At 42.6% G+C, this 23378-nt stretch overlaps 2 protein-coding genes across 5 annotated transcripts; one reads left to right on the top strand and one right to left on the bottom strand.

Annotated features, from left to right (window-relative positions):
* Positions 1-5: 5 nt before the first annotated feature.
* On the top strand, positions 6-10145 carry KLHL10 (kelch like family member 10; the record flags this gene model as incomplete). Its single annotated transcript, XM_081271003.1, has 5 exons — positions 6-1153; positions 5455-5944; positions 6609-7226; positions 9220-9369; positions 9771-10145. Exons 1-5 carry the CDS (start codon positions 960-962, stop codon positions 10143-10145), a joined length of 1827 nt encoding a protein of 608 aa, XP_081127129.1. The 5' UTR covers positions 6-959.
* Positions 10146-10361: 216 nt separating this feature from the next.
* On the bottom strand, positions 10362-23378 carry KLHL11 (kelch like family member 11). Of its 4 annotated transcripts, none has more exons than XR_014019382.1 (3): positions 22787-23378; positions 14599-16261; positions 10362-12197 (listed from the first exon to the last, which is right to left on the bottom strand). XR_014019382.1 is itself a non-coding variant. In XM_081271652.1 (2 exons), the coding sequence occupies exons 1-2, from the start codon at positions 23329-23331 to the stop codon at positions 14680-14682; spliced, it is 2127 nt and encodes a 708-aa protein (XP_081127778.1). In that variant the 5' UTR covers positions 23332-23378; the 3' UTR covers positions 13212-14679. The 4 variants fall into 4 exon arrangements, 1 of the variants encoding a protein (XP_081127778.1); XR_014019383.1 differs by having other exon boundaries at positions 10362-12194; positions 14501-16261; XR_014019384.1 differs by having other exon boundaries at positions 14501-16261.

Here is a 23378-nt window from a genome sequence, read left to right on the forward strand (position 1 = left end):
GTCACGTGCGTGGGCTGGGCTGTCATGGGGCCTTATGTGACTCTGCACTCTTTGGAGCAACACTCTGGCAAGAGTGGTCATTTCCTGGTCTAAAGTTTGCAAGAGTAACGAAACCGACGGATGGGAGGGGATAGGAAGGTGCCACCAAGTGAATTCTGTTAAACCATCCTCAGTTGGACCCCTCCTCATCATGGAAGAAAGTGAGCGACTAATACATCTAGGGTGCAGGGAGACCTTGGGCAGTTGGGCAGCATGGAATTCAATCATTTTTTGCTAGGCATGGTGTGCATGCCTGTAATCTCAGAGACTCTGGAGACTGAGGCAGGAGGATCACAAATTCGAGGAAAGCCTCAACAATTTACCAAAGCCCTGAGCAATTTAAGGAGTCCCTGTCTCAAAAAATACAATTAAATTAAAAGGACTGAGGATGTGACTCAGTGAAAGTGCCCCTGGGTTCAATCCCCAGTACAAAAACAAAAGAAAGAAAAAAGAAATTAATCAGCTTCACTGCTCCCTTCTGCCTCTGCTAACTTGGAGTTCTTTGAACTCAGTGTGCAGGGAGCCCAGTGGGAGCCATGGAAGGTGGATGGATGCTGCAGGGATCAGAACCTGAACAACCTGAAGAGAGCAACAGGAAGTAGAATCAACCAAAACTCTAATATGGTGTTGGTGCTAACAGTTCTGCTCTGGGTTCAAGGTCATCTGTCTGTGAGGTGTGGGGGGCAGGGAGGAAGGAGGGAGGAAGGAAGGGGCAGGGACAGGAGGGAGTTCCAGAACCTGAGAGCACAATCCTGAGAGTGATCTCACTGCGGGCCCAGGATTCTGGAACTTGGGCTGCCTGATGGGCCCTATATGAAAGATGTAGTAGGGAAAAGGAGCGACAGCTGGCTAAAGGGGCCCCCCACAACCCTCCCCGACACCCCAGGAGAGCAGCCTCGCTCCGCTGGTCCCAGGGTGCCATGGAGATGGAGAGCACGGCGGCCTCCACTCGGTTCCACCAGCCTCACATGGAGAGGAAGATGAGCGCGATGACCTGTGAGATCTTCAATGAACTTCGGCTAGAGGGCAAGCTCTGCGACGTGGTCATCAAGGTCAATGGCTTTGAGTTCAATGCCCACAAGAACATCCTCTGTAGCTGCAGTTCCTATTTTAGGTATTAACAGGGTGCTGAACTAAGAAGGGGGAAATTGGGCTCCTTTTGAGGCCTTTTTGCGGTTCTCCATTCACCATCTCTGAAATTTAGGGACGTCAGAGCTCTGGGCTCCTCTAGCTTGGTTCTTGTCTGCAGCAGAGATACAACTTAGGCCCAAAGCCTCTTTTCTCTGATTTTCATCTTGAGGTCAACCAACTTCTGGTGGACCATGTGATTTCTTCCTTGATTCTCACCCAAATTAACCTTTGGTTTAGACTCCCATACTGGATTTCCTACTTAGATTCAGGTGGCAATGCTACTCCAGGTGAACCTTTTGTCCCTGTCCCAGTACAGACCATTTAAAATAGAGTGTTAAGCCAGGTGCAGTGGCACATGCTTGTAATCCCAACAACTCAGGGGAGGCTGAGGCAGGAGGATTGCAAATTCAAGGCCAGCCTCAGCAACTTAGGGAGTCACTATCTCAGAAAAATTTTTAAAGAGCTAGAGATGTAACTCAGTGGTAGAGTGCTTGCTTAGCATGGGCCAGGTCCTGGATCCAATCCCCAGTAGTACAAAAAATAAATACATAAACAAAAAACAGAAAAATAAAACCCAGGATTAAATAAACAAGGATGGAGCGGGTGTTAGGCAGAGTCATGCATGCCTACAATCCCAGTGACTCAGGAGGCTGAAGAGGGGGATCTCAAGCTTGAGGCCAGCCTGGGAAATTTATCAAGACCCTCTCTTTTTCTTCTTTTTTTCCCTCTTGGTACTTGCCAATGTCTCGGCTTGGCACAGAATCACGAGCCACCACAGCTTTGTAGATTCAAACAGCAATTCTTTATTCCCGAACTCACACCGGCCTCCACACACGTTCTGGGGCAATCCCAGTTCTTCTGCCCAATTCACCACTCCACGAGGCTTTCTTCCCAAATACTCTCTGAATCTCACGAGAACTCAAAGGGAGCTCAGGTAGCAGGAACGCCCTATTTCCAGCAGCAATAATCCTCAACATCGAACTTCCCTAAAACCCAAGGTCTTAAACTGGGAACGCCCTTAACCCAAGGAGCGGGATACTTCCTCAAACTGCAGGATACACCCTAATCCTGGATCCACCCTGGTCATTGAGCAGGGTCACCTTTCTCAAACACACATGCAAGGTCACAGCAAATTTCCAAGGCAAGTCCATTTAACATGGGGTACGCTGGCAAGGAAATATCGATGCGTCATTCCTACTTGGCAATGGCCCTCAGCAGGTACTGAGGATCAAACCCAGGGCACTTTATTTCTGAGCTACATCCAGAGTCTTTTTTATTTTTTGAGACTTGGTCTTGCTAAATTGATGAGGCTGGCCTCAAACTTGCAATCCTCCTCCTGCATCAGCCTTCTGAGTCACTGGAATTATAGGCATGGACCACCATGCCTGACTGCAAAACCCAGTCTCAAAAAAAAAAAAAAAAGTTTGGGATGCAACTCAATGGTAAATGCTCTTGTTTCCAATCCCTGGTAACAGGGAAAAAAATGGAGGGGATGGGAAGGAGGATGAAGAGAAAGTACCTAGGAAATATTTATCAGAAGAAAAGGGGAGTTTTGACTAGATTCATTGTAACCCAGGAAGTAGATGAGCTATTTTGTTCATGACCCCCCAAATTTCTTTCTTTTCTTTCTTTTTTTACTCGGAATAGACTCTAGACATTTCTTTTTTTTTTTTTAAGAGAGAGTGAGAGAGAGGAGAGAGAGAGAGAGAATTTTTAATATTTATTTTTTAGTTCTCGGCGGACACAACATCTTTGTTGGTATGTGGTGCTGAGGATCGAACCCGGGCCGCACGCATGCCAGTCGAGCGCGCTACCGCTTGAGCCACATCCCCAGCCCCTAGACTCTAGACATTTCACCATATAACCACTAAGCCACATCCCCAGCCCTTTTAATTTTTTTTTTTTTTTCATTGAGACAGAGTCTCTTTTAGTTGCATAGGGCTTCACTAGTTTGCTGAGGCTGGCTTTGAACTTGTAATCCTCCTGCCTCAGCCTCTTGAGCCATTGGGGTTACACTCACGTGCCACTGTGCCTGGCCACGACCTGAAAATTTCTGAGTAATCTTCTCCAGTGAAGAAATGATAACTGTGTCCCACCTGTTGCTGAATATTCTCAAAATTCACTTAAACCCTACAGCAGGGCCCCAGAAAGACCAGATACGAAATATTGAAGCTCTGTAAGCCGTGGAGTATCTGTTGCAACTATTCGGCCCAGCATTTACATTGTGCAAGCAGCCACAGACAGCTCTAAATGAAGGGGTGTGGCTGCACCCCAACAAAATTATTTATGGACACTAATGTTTTAATTTTCAGGTGTCACAAACATTCTTTTGGTTTTTTCCTTCTGACATTTAAAAATGCAAAAACAACAACCACAGCAAAAACCCTTAACTTGTGGGCAGGACAAAACAAGAGGTGGATGGATTTGGCACAAAGCCTGTGTTTGTAGAATTTGATCTCTCCAGGCACAGCTACTCTGGAGGCTGAGGCAGGAGGATCACTAGGGACAGCCTGGGCAACTTAGTGAGACACTGTCTCAACATAAAAAATTAAAAAAAAGATTGGATATGAAGCTCAGTGGTAGAGCACCCCTTGCTTAAACCCCAATACCATAGGGGGGGAATAAAAGAATTCTATCTCTAAGCCGATATTCCACTAAACTGCATAGAAAAAAAGGAACAAAATATATTAGAGCAGGAATTCTGTCTTGTTCTAGGTAAAAAGTACTTAGTTACATAGTAGGAGTCCAATGCATAATTGTAGGATAGTGGTCATTTTATTCAATATTTATTGAGTGACTATTTTGTGCTATTATGGATACTGGAAAGAAAAACATGAATAAAAAACATTCCTGTTTTCATGAACCTTACTATCTAGTTGGGGAAATAGGCATTGGAATGAGTAAAACACATGTCCAATTAAAGTGCTAGGGGAAAAAAGAAGGAAGATGGGGACTCTGGATTGCAATTGTAGATAGGATTGTCAGAGAAGGCCTTGCTGACAAGGTAATGTTGTAAAAGGCTTCAAGGGGTTGAGGGAAAGAGAAATATGGAGATATGGGGATTCTTCCAGGCATAGGGAATAGCAGTAGGAAAGGAGAATTACCCCTGGTGCTCCAAGAACAGCAGGGAGGTGGACAGGGTTGGAACAGAGTGGGGGAAAGTGGGAGAAATGGGGCAGAGTGGTTCAGATCTCCGAGGGATAAGTGTGTAAGCACTTTGCGATTCACTCTAAATAAAAAGGGAAGTCAGCAGAAGGTTTTGAATGGAAGAGCAACATAAACTCTTCTAAGGATCACTGTGGCTGCTGGGCTGAGACTATAATGCTGGAGGGTCAGGGGCAGAAGCAATATCAATTAGGTTATTCTAGATAGTCTGGGTAAAAGATGGTGATGGCTTGGACCAACCAGGTAGCAATAAGAGGCGAAGAGTGATCAAATTCTGGGGGCTGGGGGTGTAGCGCGCTCGCCTGGCATGCGTGCGGCCCGGGTTCGATTCTCAGCACCACATACAAACAATGATGTTGTGTCCGCCAAAAACTGAAATAAATATTAAAATTCTCTCTCTTCTCTCTCTCTCTCTCTCTTTAAAAAAAAAGAGTGATCAAATTCTGGGTATATGCTGTTGAATGGTACTTATTTAAGGAGGGTATTGCTCAAGTGTAATTTCCTTAAGCCAGATAGAATTTGGGCTGGGTGGGGTGATGTACCCCTGTAATCTCAGTGGCGCAGGAGGATCCCAAGTTCAAAGCCAGCCTGAGCTACTCAGCAGGACCCCATCTCAAAATAACAAATAGATAGATAGATAGATAGATAGATAGATAGATAGATAGATAGATAGATAGATAAAAGGGCTGAGATGTGGCTCAGTGGTTAAGCATTCCTTCCCCTGGTACCAGCATGAATTTGAATTTGGTGTGCAACTCCCTCCCAATCTAGATTTCAGATTCTCCATCCATAAACTGGGGGGAAAAAAAGACCAAGTTATCATGAGGATAAGGAGAGTGGGACCAAAGTCAGTTCCTGGAAAGTTTCTCTCCTTGGCTACTGCATAAAGCACTTGTCTTTGTCCCACCTTCTCAGGCCAATCCGCTTCCATCATATGGTGCACTATTTAGAAAATGTCCAAACTCAAGAAGAAAAGGGGCTGGGAATGTAGCTCTGTTGGTAAAACACTGACCTTGCATGCATAGTTCCCTGGGTTCAATCCCCAGCACCACAGAAAAGGGGAGATGGGAGACATATATTCTGTGACTGCTAGTTTCTTTCCTTTTTTTTTTTTTCCAGAGCTTTGTTTACAAGTGGCTGGAACAACACTGAGAAGAAGGTATACAACATTCCTGGCATTTCCCCTGATATGATGAAGCTAATTATTGAATATGCATACACCCGGACCGTGCCTATCACCCCGGACAACGTGGAGAAGCTGCTGGCTGCTGCAGACCAATTTAACATCATGGGTATTGTTAGGGGTTGCTGTGAGTTCCTCAAGTCGGAGCTGTGTCTGGATAATTGTATCGGCATCTGCAAGTTCACGGACTACTACTATTGCCCTGAGCTGAGGCAGAAGGCCTACATGTTCATACTGCACAACTTCGAGGAGATGGTGAAAGTCTCAGCAGAGTTTCTAGAGCTCTCGGTCACTGAACTTAAGGATATCATTGAGAAAGATGAGCTCAACGTCAAACAGGAAGATGCTGTATTTGAGGCCATTTTAAAGTGGATTTCCCATGACCCCCAAAATAGGAAGCAGCACATTTCAGTTTTACTTCCTAAGGTCAAGTTTAGTTATTCTTTGTGAATGCTAATTGCTCACTCCTGATTGATTTATCCCAGAGGAATTGTCCCTAAGAACCACATTCTTATGTGTGACAGATCCAGGGCTCTATTTACATGTACTAAATAGAAGGCATCCCTACTATTGTCTGGAATTTTGCAATTTTCTTTGACATTGCTAGTTCCTTCTACCCCTTATGTTCTTTGGCCAAAATTCTCTTTGGTAGACAGGGAAGGAGAGTCCCTTCAAGGAATTCTAATGGGCCATCTTTCATCCTTTTCCATTTGATGAGTTCCACAAACCCAAGGTACCCAAGGTACAAGTTGGACTAGAAACCAAATCATGAGTAGTGCATACAGCTGTAGCCAGTTGGTGTTAATTAGTGTTATTTTACATATGGAGATAGAGATATTCAATTTCTAAACAATCGCCACAGCTTCTTCTGCTCTGATAGTCCTGTTCTGACTCCTTCAGTTACCTTCCATCTAATTCATTCTCAGCATCCAAATGTATGCCTCCTCCCAAAAGCAAATATTTAAACTGAGTTATTCATCTAAAAACAATCCAAAATAACTGCAGCAGTGCCTGTAAAAGGGATCTTAAGGATATGGGATTTCCAGGCACCCTCACCTCATCTGAATGACTCTCTCTGTTTCCTTCTTAGGTTCGCCTGGCCCTAATGCATGCCGAGTACTTCATGAACAATGTTAAGATGAATGACTATGTCAAAGATAGCGAGGAATGCAAGCCAGTCATCATTAATGCCCTGAAGGCCATGTATGATCTAAACATGAACGGACCCTCCAATTCTGACTTCACCAACCCACTCACCAGGCCCCGCCTGCCCTATGCCATCCTGTTTGCAATTGGTGGCTGGAGTGGTGGGAGCCCCACCAATGCCATTGAGGCATATGATGCTCGGGCAGACAGATGGGTGAATGTCACTTGCGAGGAAGAGAGTCCTCGTGCCTATCATGGGGCAGCCTATTTGAAAGGCTACGTTTATATCATTGGGGGGTTCGATAGTGTAGACTACTTCAATAGTGTAAAGCGTTTTGATCCAGTTAAGAAAACTTGGCACCAAGTGGCCCCGATGCACTCGAGACGTTGCTATGTCAGCGTGACAGTCCTCAGCAATTTTATCTACGCCATGGGAGGATTCGACGGCTACGTGCGTCTCAATACTGCTGAGCGTTATGAGCCAGAGACTAATCAATGGACACTCATCGCCCCCATGCATGAACAAAGGAGCGATGCCAGCGCCACGACACTCTATGGGAAGGTAAAGAACCAGGGTGGGAGGGGAGGCCCGAAACGGGAACAAGCCCAGAAGTGCTGCTGTTCTTCCCGTGGTGGGGAGGATGGAAAACAAAGTGGCAGGACTCACTGTGCAGTACAGTTATCTTTTGGTTTCCGCAGGGACTGGGACCTCCTGTGGATACTAAAATCCATGAATGTTCAAGTCCCTTATCTAAAGTGCCATGGTAACTTGCGTATCTTCTGTCCTTCCACATACTTTTTTTTTTTTTTTTAACTTTTGGTATTTGGGATTGAACCCAGAGGTGCTTCCCCACGGAGCTATGTCCCAAGCCACCCCTCTTTCTTTTAAATATTTTTTTTTGGTTGTAGATGGACACAATATCTTTATTTTTTTAACTTATTTTTTTTAAACTTATTTTTATATGGTACTGAGGATTGAACCCAGCGCCTTACACATGGGAAGCAAGTGCTCTACCACTGAGCTACAACCCAGCCCCCACCCAGCCCTTTTTAATTTTTATTTTGCAACAGTGTCTCACTAATGTTGCTGAGGCCAGCCTTGAACTTGGCAATCTTCCTGCCTCAGCCTCTGGAGTCACTAGGATTGCAGGTGTGTGCGACCATGCCCAACTCCTTCCATATACATTTTTTTTTTTGGGGGGGGAGGTACTGGGAATTGAACTCAGGGGGACTTGACCACTGAGCCACATCCCCAGCCCTGTTTTGTGACTTATTTAGAGACAGGATCTCACTGAGTTGCTTAGTGCCTTGATGTTTCTGAGGCTGGCTTTGAACTCGAGATCCTCCAGTCTCAGCCTCCCAGACACTGGGATTACAGGCATGCACCACTGCTTTTATGGTACTGAGGATTGAACCTGAAGTGCCCAATCACTGAGCCACATCCCCAGCCCTTTTTATTTTGAGACAGGGTCTTACTAGGTTGCTTAGGGCAAGTTGCTGAAGCTGGCCTTGAATTTACAATCCTCTTGCCCCAGCCTCCTGAGCTGCTGGGATTACAGTGTGAGCCACCATGCCTGGCCCTTCCACATACTTTAACTTATAATACCTAATACCATGTAAATGCTATGCAAGTAGTTGTTATGCTGTATTGTTTAGGAATTAATTATAAGAAAACAGTCTGTGGGGCTGGGGATGTGGCTCAAGCGGTATCGCGCTCGTCTGGCATGCGTGCGGCCCGGGTTCGATCCTCAGCACCACATACCAACAAAGATGTTGTGTCCGCCGAGAACTAAAAAAAATAAATATTTTAAAAAATTCTCTCTCTCTCTCTCCTCTCTCACTCTCTCTTAAAAAAAAAAAAGAAAGAAAACAGTCTGTGTATTTTCGTTATAGACACAATTCCCCCCCTCCCCAGTATTTTCAGTCCTTGGTTAGTTGCATCCATGGATGTGGAACCCAAGTAAACAGAGAGCTGACTGAATTTTCTCCTCAAATGATTGATCATTTGTAACTTTTATGTATCAAAAAGCAATGAAAGGCCAGGTGTGGTGGCATATGCTTAGAATTCCAGCATGGGACTCAGGAGGCTGAGACAGGAAAATCAGAATTTCATGCCTTAGCAATTTACTGAGATCCTGTCTCAAAATAAGAAATGAGTAAGGGCTGGGATATAGCCGAGTTGTAAAGAGCTCCTGAGTTCAATCTCCAATTAAAAAACAAAACAAAAAACAACCAAAAACACACACAAGAAAACAACCCATGATGCAGCACCTGCAACCTGTGATTCCAGCTGCTTGGGAGGCCAAGGTAGGAGGTTTGCAAGTTTGAGGGCCAACCTTGGCAACTTAGCAACACACTGTCTCCAAATAAAAAGGGCTGTGGATGAAGCTCAGTTCCACCTCCAGTCCAAAAAGAAAAAGAAAAAAAAAAAAGAAAAAGCAACGCATGCATATGTAGAAAAATTGATCATACAGACTGGCATTATATATCCCCTGCCACACACTGATTCTATTCCCAAGAGCAATTTTAACAGACTCTCAACTCTCTTCATGCAGGTCTACATATGTGGTGGGTTTAATGGAAATGAATGCCTGTTTACAGCAGAAGTGTACAACACTGAGAGTAATCAGTGGACAGTCATAGCACCCATGAGAAGCAGGAGGAGTGGAATAGGTGTAATTGCTTATGGGGAACATGTATATGCGGTAAGTTTGTCTTGTACAAGAAAAAATAATAGATTTTGTTAGCAAACAGGTTTAGTGTACCTTTGGTAAGCATTTGAAAAGAGGGAGGCATGAGATCACTGGTTCTCCCCAAGAGAGGGCTTCATTTTTTTTTGTTTGTTTTGGTACCAGGGATTGAACCCAGGGGCTCTTTACCACTATACCTCCAGCCCTTTTATATTTTTAGAGACAGGATCTCACTAAGTTGCTTAGGGTCTCGATAAATTGCTGAGGCTGGCTTTGAACTTGTGATCCTCCTGCCTCAGGCTCCCAAGTCGCTGGGATTACAGGTGTATTCTCCAGGCCCTGAAGTCCCAAGAGGGTTTCCTCAGTGAACAGAAGCAATGGTTACCAGCCAACCATGTTTCTTTTGCAATCCACAGGTAGGTGGTTTTGATGGAGCTAATCGACTTAGGAGTGCAGAAGCCTACAGCCCAGTGGCTAATACTTGGCGTACGATCCCCACTATGTTTAATCCACGTAGCAATTTTGGCATCGAAGTAGTGGATGACCTCTTGTTTGTGGTAGGTGGCTTTAATGGCTTTACCACCACCTTTAATGTTGAGTGCTATGATGAAAAGACCGACGAGTGGTATGACGCTCATGACATGAGTATATACCGAAGTGCTCTGAGCTGCTGTGTGGTACCGGGGCTGGCCAATGTTGGGGAATATGCAGCTAGACGGGACAACTTCACAGGATTAGCACTGCGAGATGAAGTAAAGTATTCCGCTTCGACAAGTACCCTACCTGTATGAGCCTCTTCATTTAGCTAATAAAAAGTCTAAGCAATAAGAATTAATTCTTTTTTTAAATAAATGCAGTCTTTAAACTTGTAAGAGTACTGGAAAATGTTCAACTTAAGGGAAGCAAGGGCTGGATAAATGAGGGAGTAGGGGAAGAATGTAATTAACTTCACCAGTACACAACTAAAAAAATCACACAGTGCAAACCAGCTCTAAAGAAATATGTTTATTGAAAACTTACATTGAGACAATTAGTAGCTTTAACACAGAGCAAGATAGCTTCAGTAACATAAGACAAGTTATTTTAAAACGTAATCTCAAATCTTCTAAATACTACATCTCCTCTGACTTGAAGGGAGACAGTCAAGATTATACCTTGCATAGGGGCCTGGATACTGCTAGCCCAAAAAGTTGTTAACAACTAAATATCAATTATAAATAATTCAATGAGCCCTAGCACATGGATTGTAATGTCTTCAAACACCTAGCAAGCACTGTTTTTCACGAGTGCATTAAGTAGGAGGATTAAGCTAACAAGTGCTTTAGCTTATGTGCTTTAGTGTAAGTGTAAGATATTTGTAGGAATGGTCACAGAGTAAGAGGAAAGCCCTACAGGAGCCATGGATAAAGAGCAGTAATTTGATTAATTAAATTCCTTAAAGCAAAATGACTATTATGTTACTGTATTGTAGCACTCAACTATGAGCTGTTTTGTTTTGGTCCAGTGACCAGAACCTACGTTACAATGTGAGCATCAAACAACAATATGGACTCTTCTTAAGAAAGTCACAAACTGGAGTGACAAGCTGTGTCAAATGGTTGATGGTGGAGGAGAGACTGAGGAGTTTCTCAAATATTCGACAGTTAAAGCACCCTATTTTTCTAGTGTAGGCAGAGTGTTTCACGATACTGTTTACTTTCAAAGACATGAAATGTGGCCGATATATCCTTTTTATTTAAGCTCAGTTTGAGGAAAGTACCAAAAAAATTCCTTTAGTTTTGCTTGATCAGACCGAGTAAATAAATGTATAATTCAGCTCACCTGTCTAGAGTATAGTGTTGATATGACAATCATGAAGCACAAAATGAAATATTTTAAACATATCACATGCTACACCAGTCATGAGATAAGTGAGGAAAGATAGTGCTCTAGAAACTGCCTAGCCAGCAGCCTGAAAGGGTTAAAACACAAAAGCACACAAATCTTCTATAGATAACTGTTTCTGGCTTCAAACTTATGCTCTACGTTAAAATGGTCAAGTGTTGTTGCTTTAATATAAATGTTTTGGTCCCAGAAATACTATACAAAACCAGGTGATCAAAACAAAACTGATGTCAATTAATTCTAAGAGCTCTTAGCAAAAACATTATTTTTGAATTGGCACAGCAAAAGCAAAACTGACTATCAAAATACACAAGACTAATCATGCAAATAACTCCAAGTGAGATGTATTAAACACTAAGCTCATGACTGACATTCTCAATTTATACTACTGATTTTTTAAAAAACCATGTTACGGTAACGGTAGGTATAGTTCAAGGATACCCCATTCTAAGATGAAAGCAGCCTCCCCAAAAGTTATGTATAGTTATTACTTTTTTGGGGTATTATCAATTCCTCTCTCTCCCTTTCACCAAAGAAAAACAAAAGCAATAGAACAAAGGTTTGCATGAGTACTCATTGAGCTGTTGTTTTTTTTTTTTTATTAAGCTGTGTTTTTAAAAACTGCTTAAATTACCAAACACCATTTTGAATTTTCATCAAAAGGAAAACTTCTTTCCCAAACAGCCACTTGAGGCCTGATCATAATATTAGAACCATTCCAAACAGTCTTATTTCCAGTTTAGAATTTCAGAATGTCAGCCTTGAACAGATTTAAGCAAATCTGGTTTGTTTCCTTATCAACAAGTGAGTTAGGATATTTTAGAAACACAAGTTACTATGTGAAGTCACAGTGTGAATTCAAATATAAAAATTAGAAACTCAGTAGTCAGGAAAACCTGCACACATCATCATGCAATGAAGGACTTACCCCTTCTTTCAGTCAAGGCCTAGGCTGCCTGCTGAGTTAAAAAATAACAGTTTTGATCAAGTTATTAAAACCAGATTATACCTAAATCTTATTAGTTATCACTCTATCACATCATTGAAAAAAAATGACCCTATAAACAACTTGAAAGTGAGATCAAAAAACAAACAGGTTGGGTGTGGGCAGCCTACACCTATAATCCCAGCTTGGGAGGTTGAGGCAGGAGCAAGTTCTAAGCCAGCCTCAGCAACTTAGCAAGACCCTGTCTCAAAATTAAAAAAAAATAATAATAAAACAAAACAATATTTCACACTCTTTTGGAGAAAAACTGGCATCCTAGTGAGATACTAAATTATTTCAACATAACCATGAAAAGTAAATTTGCTAGCAGAGCCCATCAGAGATAAATCATTGAGCTTTGATGATTCTGTCTTACTTGCATAGACCTCTCCCAAAGAATTAGTGCTTCTCAGAACCCAAATGGCTTTCTAAAAAATAATTACGAAGAAACGGAAATTGAGAGAAATGTAGTAGTGTGGTAGGATAATAATGTATTCATAGGAAGAAACAGACTTGCAGTTTCCCATCCTTACTCCAGTTTAAATTAAATGGTTTAAAAACCGATTTCCTAGGTGGGAATACAATTTAGAAAATTCAATGGGGGGAGAGAAACGGAGAGAGAAGGGAAAGCATATGGAAATGGTAGGAGACCTTCAAGGATACATAAAATTATAAGAGGCTATGAGGGGCAAGGGGGAGGGAAAAAAAAGGGAGAGAATTGAACAACAGCAGGGGAGATAGAGAGGGAAGATGGGAGGGGAGGGGAGGGGAGGGGGGATAGTAGGGGATAGGAAAGGTAGCAGAATACAACAGACACTAATATGGCATTATGTAAAAATGTGAATATGTAACAGATGTGATTCTGCAATCTATATTTGGGGTGAAAATGGGAGTTCAAAACACAATTTGAGTCTAATGTATGAAAGATGATATATCATGAGCTATGTAATGCTTTAAATAATCAATAAAAAATTAAAAAAAAAAAACAATTTAGAAAATTCAGGAAAGTTCTTTGAGAGCCAAAGTTTCTGGTTGTGCCTTTCTCTTGATGGTTTGATAGTTTGATCACTATCAACCTGTAGGTGGTTAACTATAGGCTGGAGGAAAAAAAAATCATTGAACTTGGACTTTGACTTCTAAAATGGTATTCCAGAATTTTTTAAAAAGGTAAAGACATTTCTGAAAATACAGGATCCACATTGCAAACCACCAAATAGGAGTCCTTTATGTTAACCGAGTGCTGAAAGAATCAGCCCGAATGCTAACTCATATAAGCTCAGGAGTGTCAGAGAATCAGAATAATGCACAAAATTAAAGGAAAGTTGCAGTGATTAATGCACCCAAATTTGGTATTCTAGGCTCAGGCAAAGTTCTAATACAAGTCTAGGACAACTGGATAAAATATTACAACAATCAGGGCCAGAAATAATAAGGCTTCTCTTTAGCAACATTTCTTCAAATTGTTACTTTCTTTCCATTTTGAAAAGTTTCTTTTAGAAAGAAATGAAGATTCTACATAACATGCATTAGAGCAAAACTTAAAACTGAAGGCATTGAGTATCGATTGTCATAAGCATTAAACTCATTAACATATCCTCAAATAATCCTGCAACTCCTGAAAAAAAAGTTTTAAATTCTTTTGATTTCTCAGTCTACACTTATAATACTTTTCTTCTTCATCTTCTTGTTAAAAAAAAAAAAAAAAAAAAAAAAAAACTTTTCTTCTTAAACAAATTCACATATGTAACTTCCTCTGGATTCAATTTTTTGCCAACTACCATATCTCAGGGTGAAGGCTTTAAGTCTATAAATAGCTGCTAAAGAAGTAAAAACAAAACAAAAACAAAAAACCATGAGCCAATCACCTAGAAATGAACAAAACAGCACTTCTAGATAAACACATACAAAAAATATCAATGCAAACATTCTGAAATCATCTTGCTAAAATATTGTGCTTTTTCCTTTAAATTTCAGTCTCACTATTGCACATGCCTCCTGCAGACCAGGGCTCAATGCATAAATTCTGATCTTGTTGAAACCAACCATTCTATAAAAAACGAAAAGGAATATCAAAGGAAATGTGCAAACAAAATTGGTACTTAAAGCATTTTCAAAACATAAATCCTTTAAGACAAAGGAGTTATAACTTGTTGGCAGAAAAACAGCCAAATAATTAGACCTGCTTTTTCCACTTGTCTTTAATAAGATCTTATTTAGCTTGTACACACACACACACAAACTAAAGACAGATAAAGATCACAAACTAACAAAAATTACCATGTATTGAATTCAGTTTCCCATTCTTCAGTTTTTAACTATACTTCCTTTACACTGAGTTATAATCATTCCAGGTAGAAAATAAGTTATCGACATACTTTTTCAAGTAACAGTCTGGGTATCTTCAGCTTCATGTTTAAACATGAAGAACAGTTTATAAACTGCATGTGGTAGAGAATTTAGCATTCAATCTGGGAGCTTGGCACTCGCCGCATGTTCAGGGCATGCCGATGTATTTCTTGCATCTGTCTGATGCGGTCCTTCTGCCACATTAGATTTTGAGGCATAGGATATCTCTGTGTGCCATGCAAGTACCGGTATGGGATCCTGACGTGACAAGCAGTGGCTCTACAACGAGGCTGTGGCATGGGAGGAAGGAGCATCCACCTTTTTCTCTCTGCACAGTATCGGTAGGCTTCTTTCCGGTACTGTTTGTCAATATCATCACTGTTTTTCCAGCCTCCAATAATGAAGACATCGTCTTTGTAATAACAAATGGCTGCTCCTTCAATGCTTAGGACTTCTGGAGGCAAGCTTTCAAGGATCTCATCAGACACTTGGCTGGCAATTTTTCTTACTGCCTCTTCATTTTCTAAAGAATAACTCTTGGGACAGCATGATGCCGTCTGATAAAAGTTTGAATTGACCACAGACATCTGGAAAAAGCAGTAATTGTCAATAAGTGGCAAAGATTCCACATCTTGCCACTGTCGAGTCTCTGTATCATAGCATGTAATTACAGCCTTCAACCCATCCTCAGTGTCTCGGTCCACAGGAGTGCGGGCAGCAATGTACACAAATCGGTCTTCGATGGCGAGCGCTTTGACATCTCGAAGAATCTTTGGTGCTGATTCCAAGTTGTGCCATTTATCGAGCTCAGGATTATAAACAGTCACATCTTTAAAGCCAGGACTAAAGTTGCCATGTCCACCAATGCTATACAGCTTCCCCTTAACTTCTGTTAGCCCAAAAGAATGCTTCCTTGTCATCAGACTACAAACATGCTCCCATGTATTCAAATTTGGGTTGTACCTTTCCACAGTTTTAGCAAACCCTGGTTCCATCGATCCAGCAACATACACATAGGATTCTGTTACTGCCACAGCATGTCCATCAAGGTGATTATGAATATGGGGCAGGTTCACCCATCTGTCCTCATCAACAAAATATCCCACACATTCACTTAAATAATCACCTCCTTCTGACACACCTCCAATAACCATGATCACATCCATATTTTGCCCATAGCGAGGTAACAATGAGACATGAGAAGTGGGATGCTGGAATGTGCCAGATTGTATGTTCTCAGCTCTCAGAGCATGCCTCTCCACTGCATCTGCCACCAGCTTGACACAAACTTCATTATTGGCCACCAGCCTCTCTGGTTTGACATGTCGAGTAAGATAGGTAGGTTTCATCTGGGACAACCTGAGCAATTTAAAAAGTTCTTCAAAGTATCTCTCTCTCTCTTCAGCATTTCTCTGAACCCACTTCAAAACTGTTTCAAAGAGAACCTCTTCAGAATCAACCGTAATTTCCAAGTCTGAAAGCCAATCTCGAATGAGATGGAAAGGTAAGGTATAAAATTCTTCATCCTGAATGACTTTGTAGAAATTTCTCCGTATCATATCAGCAGCTTTTAGAGCAAGTTGACTCAGGGTATACATGTGCGCTAAACTATGAATGGCCACACAATTTGAGAGATGAAGTTTTTTCTTGAGAAATTCTCCACAAAATTCTTTTAAGCGAATTAATAAGAATCTAGAATTAAGAAAAAAGTAAAAGATTAATTTTCAAATGTGCATATCTTCTGTGGTTGCATTTTGAAAGCACATAAATGAAACAAATAAAATAATATTAATCTCACATGATGCACATCTAAAAAGAAAAAATTCCCTAAATCAGAAAGCTCAGGCTAGAAAAGAGTATACTTGGAAGTATAAGTAAAATTCACCTTTATGTAAAAATACATTTTTAATATTAGTTTATATATAATTATATATCATACATCAAAAATATACTCAGGTATAAAATACTTTTTAAATTTTGTAAGATTTTTCTGGAACATATAATTAAACAAAGTATAATAAATAGTCTTGTACTTTATTTTCATTTTAATTTATCATCAGCAAAGGCAAATTCCAAACCAAACTGTCTCTGCCATTCTTTCCTAATTCCTTGCTAGTCACTGGTCTCTTCCTTTTTTTTTTTCTTTATCTTTTGTGGTACTGGAGATTGAGCCTAAGTGGATTCTACCACTGAGTAACATCCTCAGCCCCTTTAAAAAATTTTTTTGAGACAGGGTCTCCCTAAGTGGCTTGCCTAGCCTTTAACTTTCTTTCTTCTCTGGGGGCGGAGGGGCAGGGGTGGGAGGACTGGGGTGGGGATTACTGAGGATTGAACTAAACGGCACTTGGCCACTCACCCACATCCCCAGCCCTATTTTGTATTTTATGTGGATACAGGGTTTCACTGAGTTGCTTAGCGCCTTGCTTTTGCTGAGGCTGGCTAAACTGGAGATCGTCCTGCCTCATCCTCTCAAGCCACTGGGACTGCAGGCGTGTGCCACTATACCTGGCTTTGAACTTTCAATTCTTCTGCCTCAGACTCCCAAGTAGCTGGGATTACAGGCATGCACCACTATGCCTAGCCATTGGCCTTCTCTTTTGCTTTTTGCAGTATTGGGGATCCATTGGGGAAGGGTGTGGGAGCTACATGCTCAGCTCTTTTTATTTATTTTCTTTGGGGGGTGGGTACCAGGAATTGAACTCAGGGGCACTTGACCACTGAACCACATCCTCAGCCCTATTTTGTATTTTTATTTAGACAGGTCTTACTGAGTTGCTTAGCACCTCACTTTTGCTGAGGCTGGCTGTGAACTCACAAATGATCCTCCGTCCCAGCCTCCCAAGCTGCTTTGTTGGGATTACAGGCATGTGCCACCGCACCCAGCCTCCCAAGTAACTGAATTACAGGCATGTGCCACCATACCCAGTCATCTTACATAAGGCAAGGTCTTGGTGAAAGGCTTTATCAAGTATGACTATATAGTCTAAAGTAAGAGCAAGGCAGGAACTGTGACTTCCTAGATATCAAAAGGAAGAGTAGTCTAGGCTTTATGTCAGAGGTCTTATTCTCCTCTTCACCAGAGGATTCTCCTTAGATTATCAGAGAGGATGAGGTGACTGGGGGGCTTTGTTCTGAACTAGATTCTCATTAAAGCAGGGACAAGAAGGCAAGTTCTACCATCTGAAATCAGGAAACAAAATAGAAGCACAAGAACAAAAAACACATGTATAGGACAGTGTAGATTAAAAAACAGAAGAAAGTAGTTTGGCTTGTAGCTGACAGGATGTTGCCTGCCCACTTAAAGTCAATTCATTTAAAACACAGAAGAGGGCTGGGGATATAGCTCATTTTTCCTGGTAGAGTGCTTCCCTCACACGCACAAGGCCCTGGGTTCAATCCCCAGCACCACAAAAAACAAAAACAAAAACAAACAAACAAACAAACAAACAAACAAACAAAAAAAAAACCCACTACAGAAGACACACACACAAAGTTTTAGCCAAAATCATAAATCTGGCAGCATTCAGCCCAAGGGTGGCCAATTTGAGACAACTGCTTTAAGAAGAGTAAATTCTAGAGCTGAGAAGAACCTCAAAAAATATCAAGATGACTTCACCAAACTAGGCCCATCTTAATTCAATAAATGTTTGTTATTAAGGTTACTGTGCTTAATAACTACCCTAAGTATGATGATAAAAAGATAAATGAGAAAGGCTGCCTTCACTCTCTTATGAAAACATACATATTAGATATAAAACAAAGACAAGGGAGAGTGGGAAGGGCTCTAATGGCTCTCACACAGACTGGGTGCCAGGGTCACTTGATTCCTAGGCTGCCTTTAAACTCCTCTATGTTTGTCAGGTGCTACAGGTAACTCTGAGGTATGTTCCCTTAGACAGATGTTTGGAAGCACTGCTCTCTGAAAACAACACTTCACACACTTGGCATCTGTCATGTGACAGGCATTATGCTGGGGGCATGTGCTATTATTTCTGATCCTTACAAGTTTCCCGCTAGGTAAGCAAGACCACCAACAGAATATATTTGGATGGAGGCTCAGAGTTGATGGGAAGATAAAATGAGATGTTTACAAAGCATTTAGAATAGTGTCAGACACAAGGCAAATGCTCATCCTCCCTCCCTGATAGTTTTAAAAGTAAACTGCTTGGAGTCCTCTCTCCTTACCCTTACTTTCCCACCAAAAGGGGCAAGTCTGAAAAACACAAGGTCACAGGACAAAAACAAACAAAGCTTCATTGAGCGCAATGACCCTTCTCTTCACATTTTCATTTAAGGAACTCCCTCTCTCAGGGATATGCCCATCCTGCCCTGCCTTCTAATTAATCCAGCCTCATACTTTATCATTCCCCCAACTCCTGTAACATCAATATTTCCTCTCCCCACCAGTTTTTAAAATTCTGAGACACAGTATTGCTAAGCTGCTGAGGTTGGCCTCAAATGTGTGACGTTCCTGCCTCAGCCCCGGAGTAGCTAAGATTATAGTGTGCACCACCATGCCTGGCCAGACCTACCCTCTTTATAGCAAGTCTTTGCAGGCTCTTGTCAATGCCATCACAACCTCCAATGATCACTTAGAGGCTACTCCTTCCTTGACATTCTTCCTTTCTACACCTCTGAGACTAGTCTCCTCTGCTAGCTTCTTTATCATTTTGGAGAATTCCAGGGTTGTTTTGCTTGCCCCTTTCCCCCTTCCCTTTTTCTACCTTTACTTGTTCTAAGTAATTTCAGTCATTGCATGGCTTTAATTACCACTTATATGCTATTTTTCCCTCAATCTTTATGTCTAGCTTCCAATACTTTCTTCTTAAATATATTTATGTTTAATGAGATGTTCCTGCTTGATAAGGCTTTTCTTGCATTGTTTTTCCTCATGATTTCTTGATTTTTCCCCCCCATAACCTGACTTAGCAACTCAATGCTTTTCTTCTTCTTCTTTTGGTACAGGGGATTGAATCCAGGGGTGTTTAACCACTGAGCAACATCAGCAGCCCTTTCATTTTTTATTTCTTTTTTTTTTTTTTTGAATTTTTTTAATATTTATTTTTTAGTTTTCGGAAGACACAACATCGTTGTTTGTATGTGGTGCTGAGGATCGAACCCGGGCCGCATGCACACCAGGCGAGCGCGCTACCGCTTGAGCCACATCCCCAGCCCTCATTTTTTATTTCAAGACAGGGTCTCACTAAATTGCTGAGGGCATTGCTAAATTGCTGGGGCTGGCCTTGAAATCACAATCCTCTTGGTTAAGCCTCCAGGTTTCTGGGATTATAGGCATGTACCATGATGCCTAAAACTCAAGGATGCTCTTCTAACCCAACCATCTACCTAGATATCTCTTTGGGTTTTTTTTTTAATTATTTATTTATTTATTTATTTTTATTGTTGGTTGTTCAAAACTTTACATAGTTCTTGATATATTTCACACTTTGATTCAAGTGGGTTATGAACTCCCATTTTTACCCCGTATACAGATTGCAGAATCACATCAGTTACACTTCCATTGATTTACATATTGTCATACTAGTGTCTGTTGTATTCTGCTGCCTTTCCTATCCTCTACTATCCCCCCTCCCCTCCCCTCTTCTCTCTACCCCTCCACTGTAATTCATTTCTCCCCTTGTATTATTTTTCCCTTTCCCCTCACTTCCTCTTGTAATTTTGTATAACCCTGAGGGTCTCCCTTCCATTTCCATGCAATTTCCCTTCTCTCTCCCTTTCCCTCCCACCTCTCATCCCTGTTTAATGTTAATCTTCTTCTCATGCTCTTCGTCCCTACTCTGTTCTTAGTTACTCTCCTTATATCAAAGAAGACATTTGGCATTTGTTTTTTAGGGATTGGCTAGCTTTACTTAGCATAATCTGCTCTAATGCCATCCATTTCCCTCCAAATTCTATGATTTTGTCATTTTTTAATGCAGAGTAATACTCCATTGTGTATAAATGCCACATCTTTTTTATCCATTCATCTATTGAAGGGCATCTAGGTTGGTTCCACAGTCTTGCTATTGTGAATTGTGCTGCTATGAACATCGATGTAGCAGTGTCCCTTGCTAGGAGCCACAAGCAGATAAATGATGCATGGCACCTTTGCTTGTAAAGTGACGCCAGCTAGCCACTGAGATGATATGATTATGTTAAGATTTACATTCATATGCAAATTGGGCTCCTGCTGTTCACCTTGGCCTGCTACCAGACTCAAGTTACGGGACTCCTGGAGAGTTCCCATTGGTTGGGGAAGGATAGTAGGAGGAAATTCCGGGGGAGGTCCGGCCCCCGGTTCCGGGGGACGGGTGGTTCCGGAGACGCCCGCGTGGGAGGACCGGGTTTGGCTTGCCGGCGCCCTACGGAGTATTGGCGGCTTTTTCAAATAAAGTTTTGTTCCTGCTTGAGTGGCTCGTGATTCTGTGCCCAGCCAAGACTGCGGCAGTCCCTGTAGCATGCTCTTTTTAGGTCTTTAGGGAATAGACCGAGAAGGGGAATAGCTGGGTCAAATGGTGGTTCCATTCCCAGCTTTCCAAGAAATCTCCATACTGCTTTCCAAATTGGCTGCACCAATTTGCAGTCCCACCAACAATGAACAAGTGTACCCTTTTCCCCACATCCTCGCCAGCACTTGTTGTTTGACTTCATAATGGCTGCCAATCTTACTGGAGTGAGATGGTATCTCAGGGTGGTTTTGATTTGCATTTCTCTGACTGCTAGCGATGGTGAGCATTTTTTCATGTACTTGTTGATTGATTGTATGTCCTCCTCTGAGAAGTGTCTGTTCAGGTCCTTGTTGATTGGGTTATTTGTTATCTTATTGTCTAATTTTTTGAGTTCTTTGTATACTCTGGATATTAGGGTAGATATCTCTTTGAATAAATTCAAACTGACCTTCCTCCCAAACCTGCTCTTCTGCACCCTTCTACCTCTTAACAATAACTTGACCTTCACAATACAGATGTTGGTGAGGGGAGGGGCATTAGAGGTGTGGCTCAGTGGAAGAGCATTTGTCTAGCATGCAGGAGGCCCTGGGTTTGATCTCCAACACTGAGGGGGAAGAGGAGAATATAACAACAGATGTCAGACCTTCCCATCACCTTTCCTTTCCCTTCTCAATCCAAGCTTTCACCACCATTCCAACAACTTACACTAGTCTCTGCTAGTTTTTCAAATTACACCATTCTTCTTGTCATTTCATTCAAAGTAAAAGCTCCTATGCTTCCAGAGGCCCTAGAGGATCAGAATTACCATCCCAAGGCTTCAGCTCCCTCTATCTAGCCACACAGCTCATATTGGCAGCTCCATCTTAGGGCTTTGCACTTGTGTCTCATACCCGAAACACTCTCTACCTTACCTCCTTTATTTCCTTGCAAAAGGTATTCTCTATCACCCTGTTTAAAAGTCAGTTCCTCTCCATCAGGGCTTTCTATGTATGTACCCTCCACCACGCTATTTTTTTCAGAGCAATAATCATCATGCAATAGATTACATTTTACCTACTGTCTCCAAATGTAAGTTCAAAGAGGAAAGGGGCTTTCATTTGTTTTGCTCAAGGCTGGATTCCAAGTACCTTAGAGTCTAGAGTCTGCCCTGACCCATAATAGGTGCTCACTAGGTATCTGTTAAAATAGAAGACGTAAAAAGATACTGCCTCCTCACAGTCTCTGGAACATATATTCCCGCTCCCTACAAAGCGTTTTCCATAGTAATAGACATCTTTTAAAATACTTAAATCACATCACTTCCTTATCCAGCTTCCCATTACACTCAGTAAAATCTAAACTCCTTATTCCAACGCATGTCACACACCCTTTCTTCCCTTTACCCACTAGATCCCACCTCAAAGGATTTTCCTTTTTAAAGTCCCTCCCTCCGTAAGACAAACGGGATCATGCCTGAGGATGTTCATCCTCCATCTTTGCACCAGTATTTTTTTTTTTTTTTTGACATCTAGAGGTCGGTTTAAATGTCACCTCTCAGAAAGGTCTTTCCTCAACAACGAGCCTTTCACTACTTTTAAATGTCATCACAGCATTCATCACATACTGACTGCTGTTCATCGCCTTTGTCCCTCCACCTGCAGTCTACGCTCCCTGGGGGCAGGGCGCCTTCGGCAGAATCCCGGCCGCATCCTCGGTGCCCAACGCACTGGCTGCCCCGCAGCAGTGCAGTGACTGTGGTCCGCGGCGCGGCCCCGCCGCCCTCACCTACCTGTCGGCCAACTCCAGCACCTCGTGCACACTGCCGGTGCTGACGCGAATTCGGCCGGTGTACATGTATTCGATAACGGCTTCCACCGTGTCGGGTTCGGGCCCCGGCTCGGAGCTCCACTTGCGCATCTCCACCCGGCCCGAGCGCGACTCGGAAAACTGGCCCGAGAGCAGGGGTGTGAAGTACTCGGTGGCGGCAGCCAGCACGGAGCGGTGGGCCCGGAACTCGCGGCCTCCGGCGCCGCCGAAGCACAGAGTGATGTCGCAGAAAAGGCCTTGGCGCCGCTGCTCGTTCTGCCGCCAGGACAGCTCCGAGCAGTGGGAGCTGCACTCGAAGTCCTCAGCCTCCGGGCCAGGATCGCCCCCGCTTGCTTCCATGGCAGAGATCCCCGGCCCGGGCCCGAAGTCCACCGTGCCACTGCCTCGGACCTCGGCAGCCAGTCCCGCTGAGCCGGCGGCGGCCGTCTCCATGCTCTCCATCTCCAGCACCTGAAGGGATGCAGCTGCAGCCGCCGCTGCTGCCGCCGCCGCCACTGCTGCCGCCATCTTGACGCCGCCGCGCCGGTATCCGCAGTCTCAGAACGGTGCGGCCA

This window comes from Spermophilus citellus, assembly GCF_964194105.1.
Source record: "Spermophilus citellus genome assembly, chromosome: 17".
NCBI lineage: Eukaryota > Metazoa > Chordata > Mammalia > Rodentia > Sciuridae > Spermophilus > Spermophilus citellus.

Bases quoted from the DNA above. Each gene is read 5' to 3' on its own strand.
- KLHL11 (XM_081271652.1), bottom strand. From the start codon at position 23,331: ATGGCGGCAGCAGTGGCGGCGGCGGCAGCAGCGGCGGCTGCAGCTGCA. The intron at 16,262-22,786 runs GTAGGTGAGGGC...TCTTAATTCTAG, and splicing joins GTGCTGGAGTTGGCCGACAG to ATTCTTATTAATTCGCTTAA.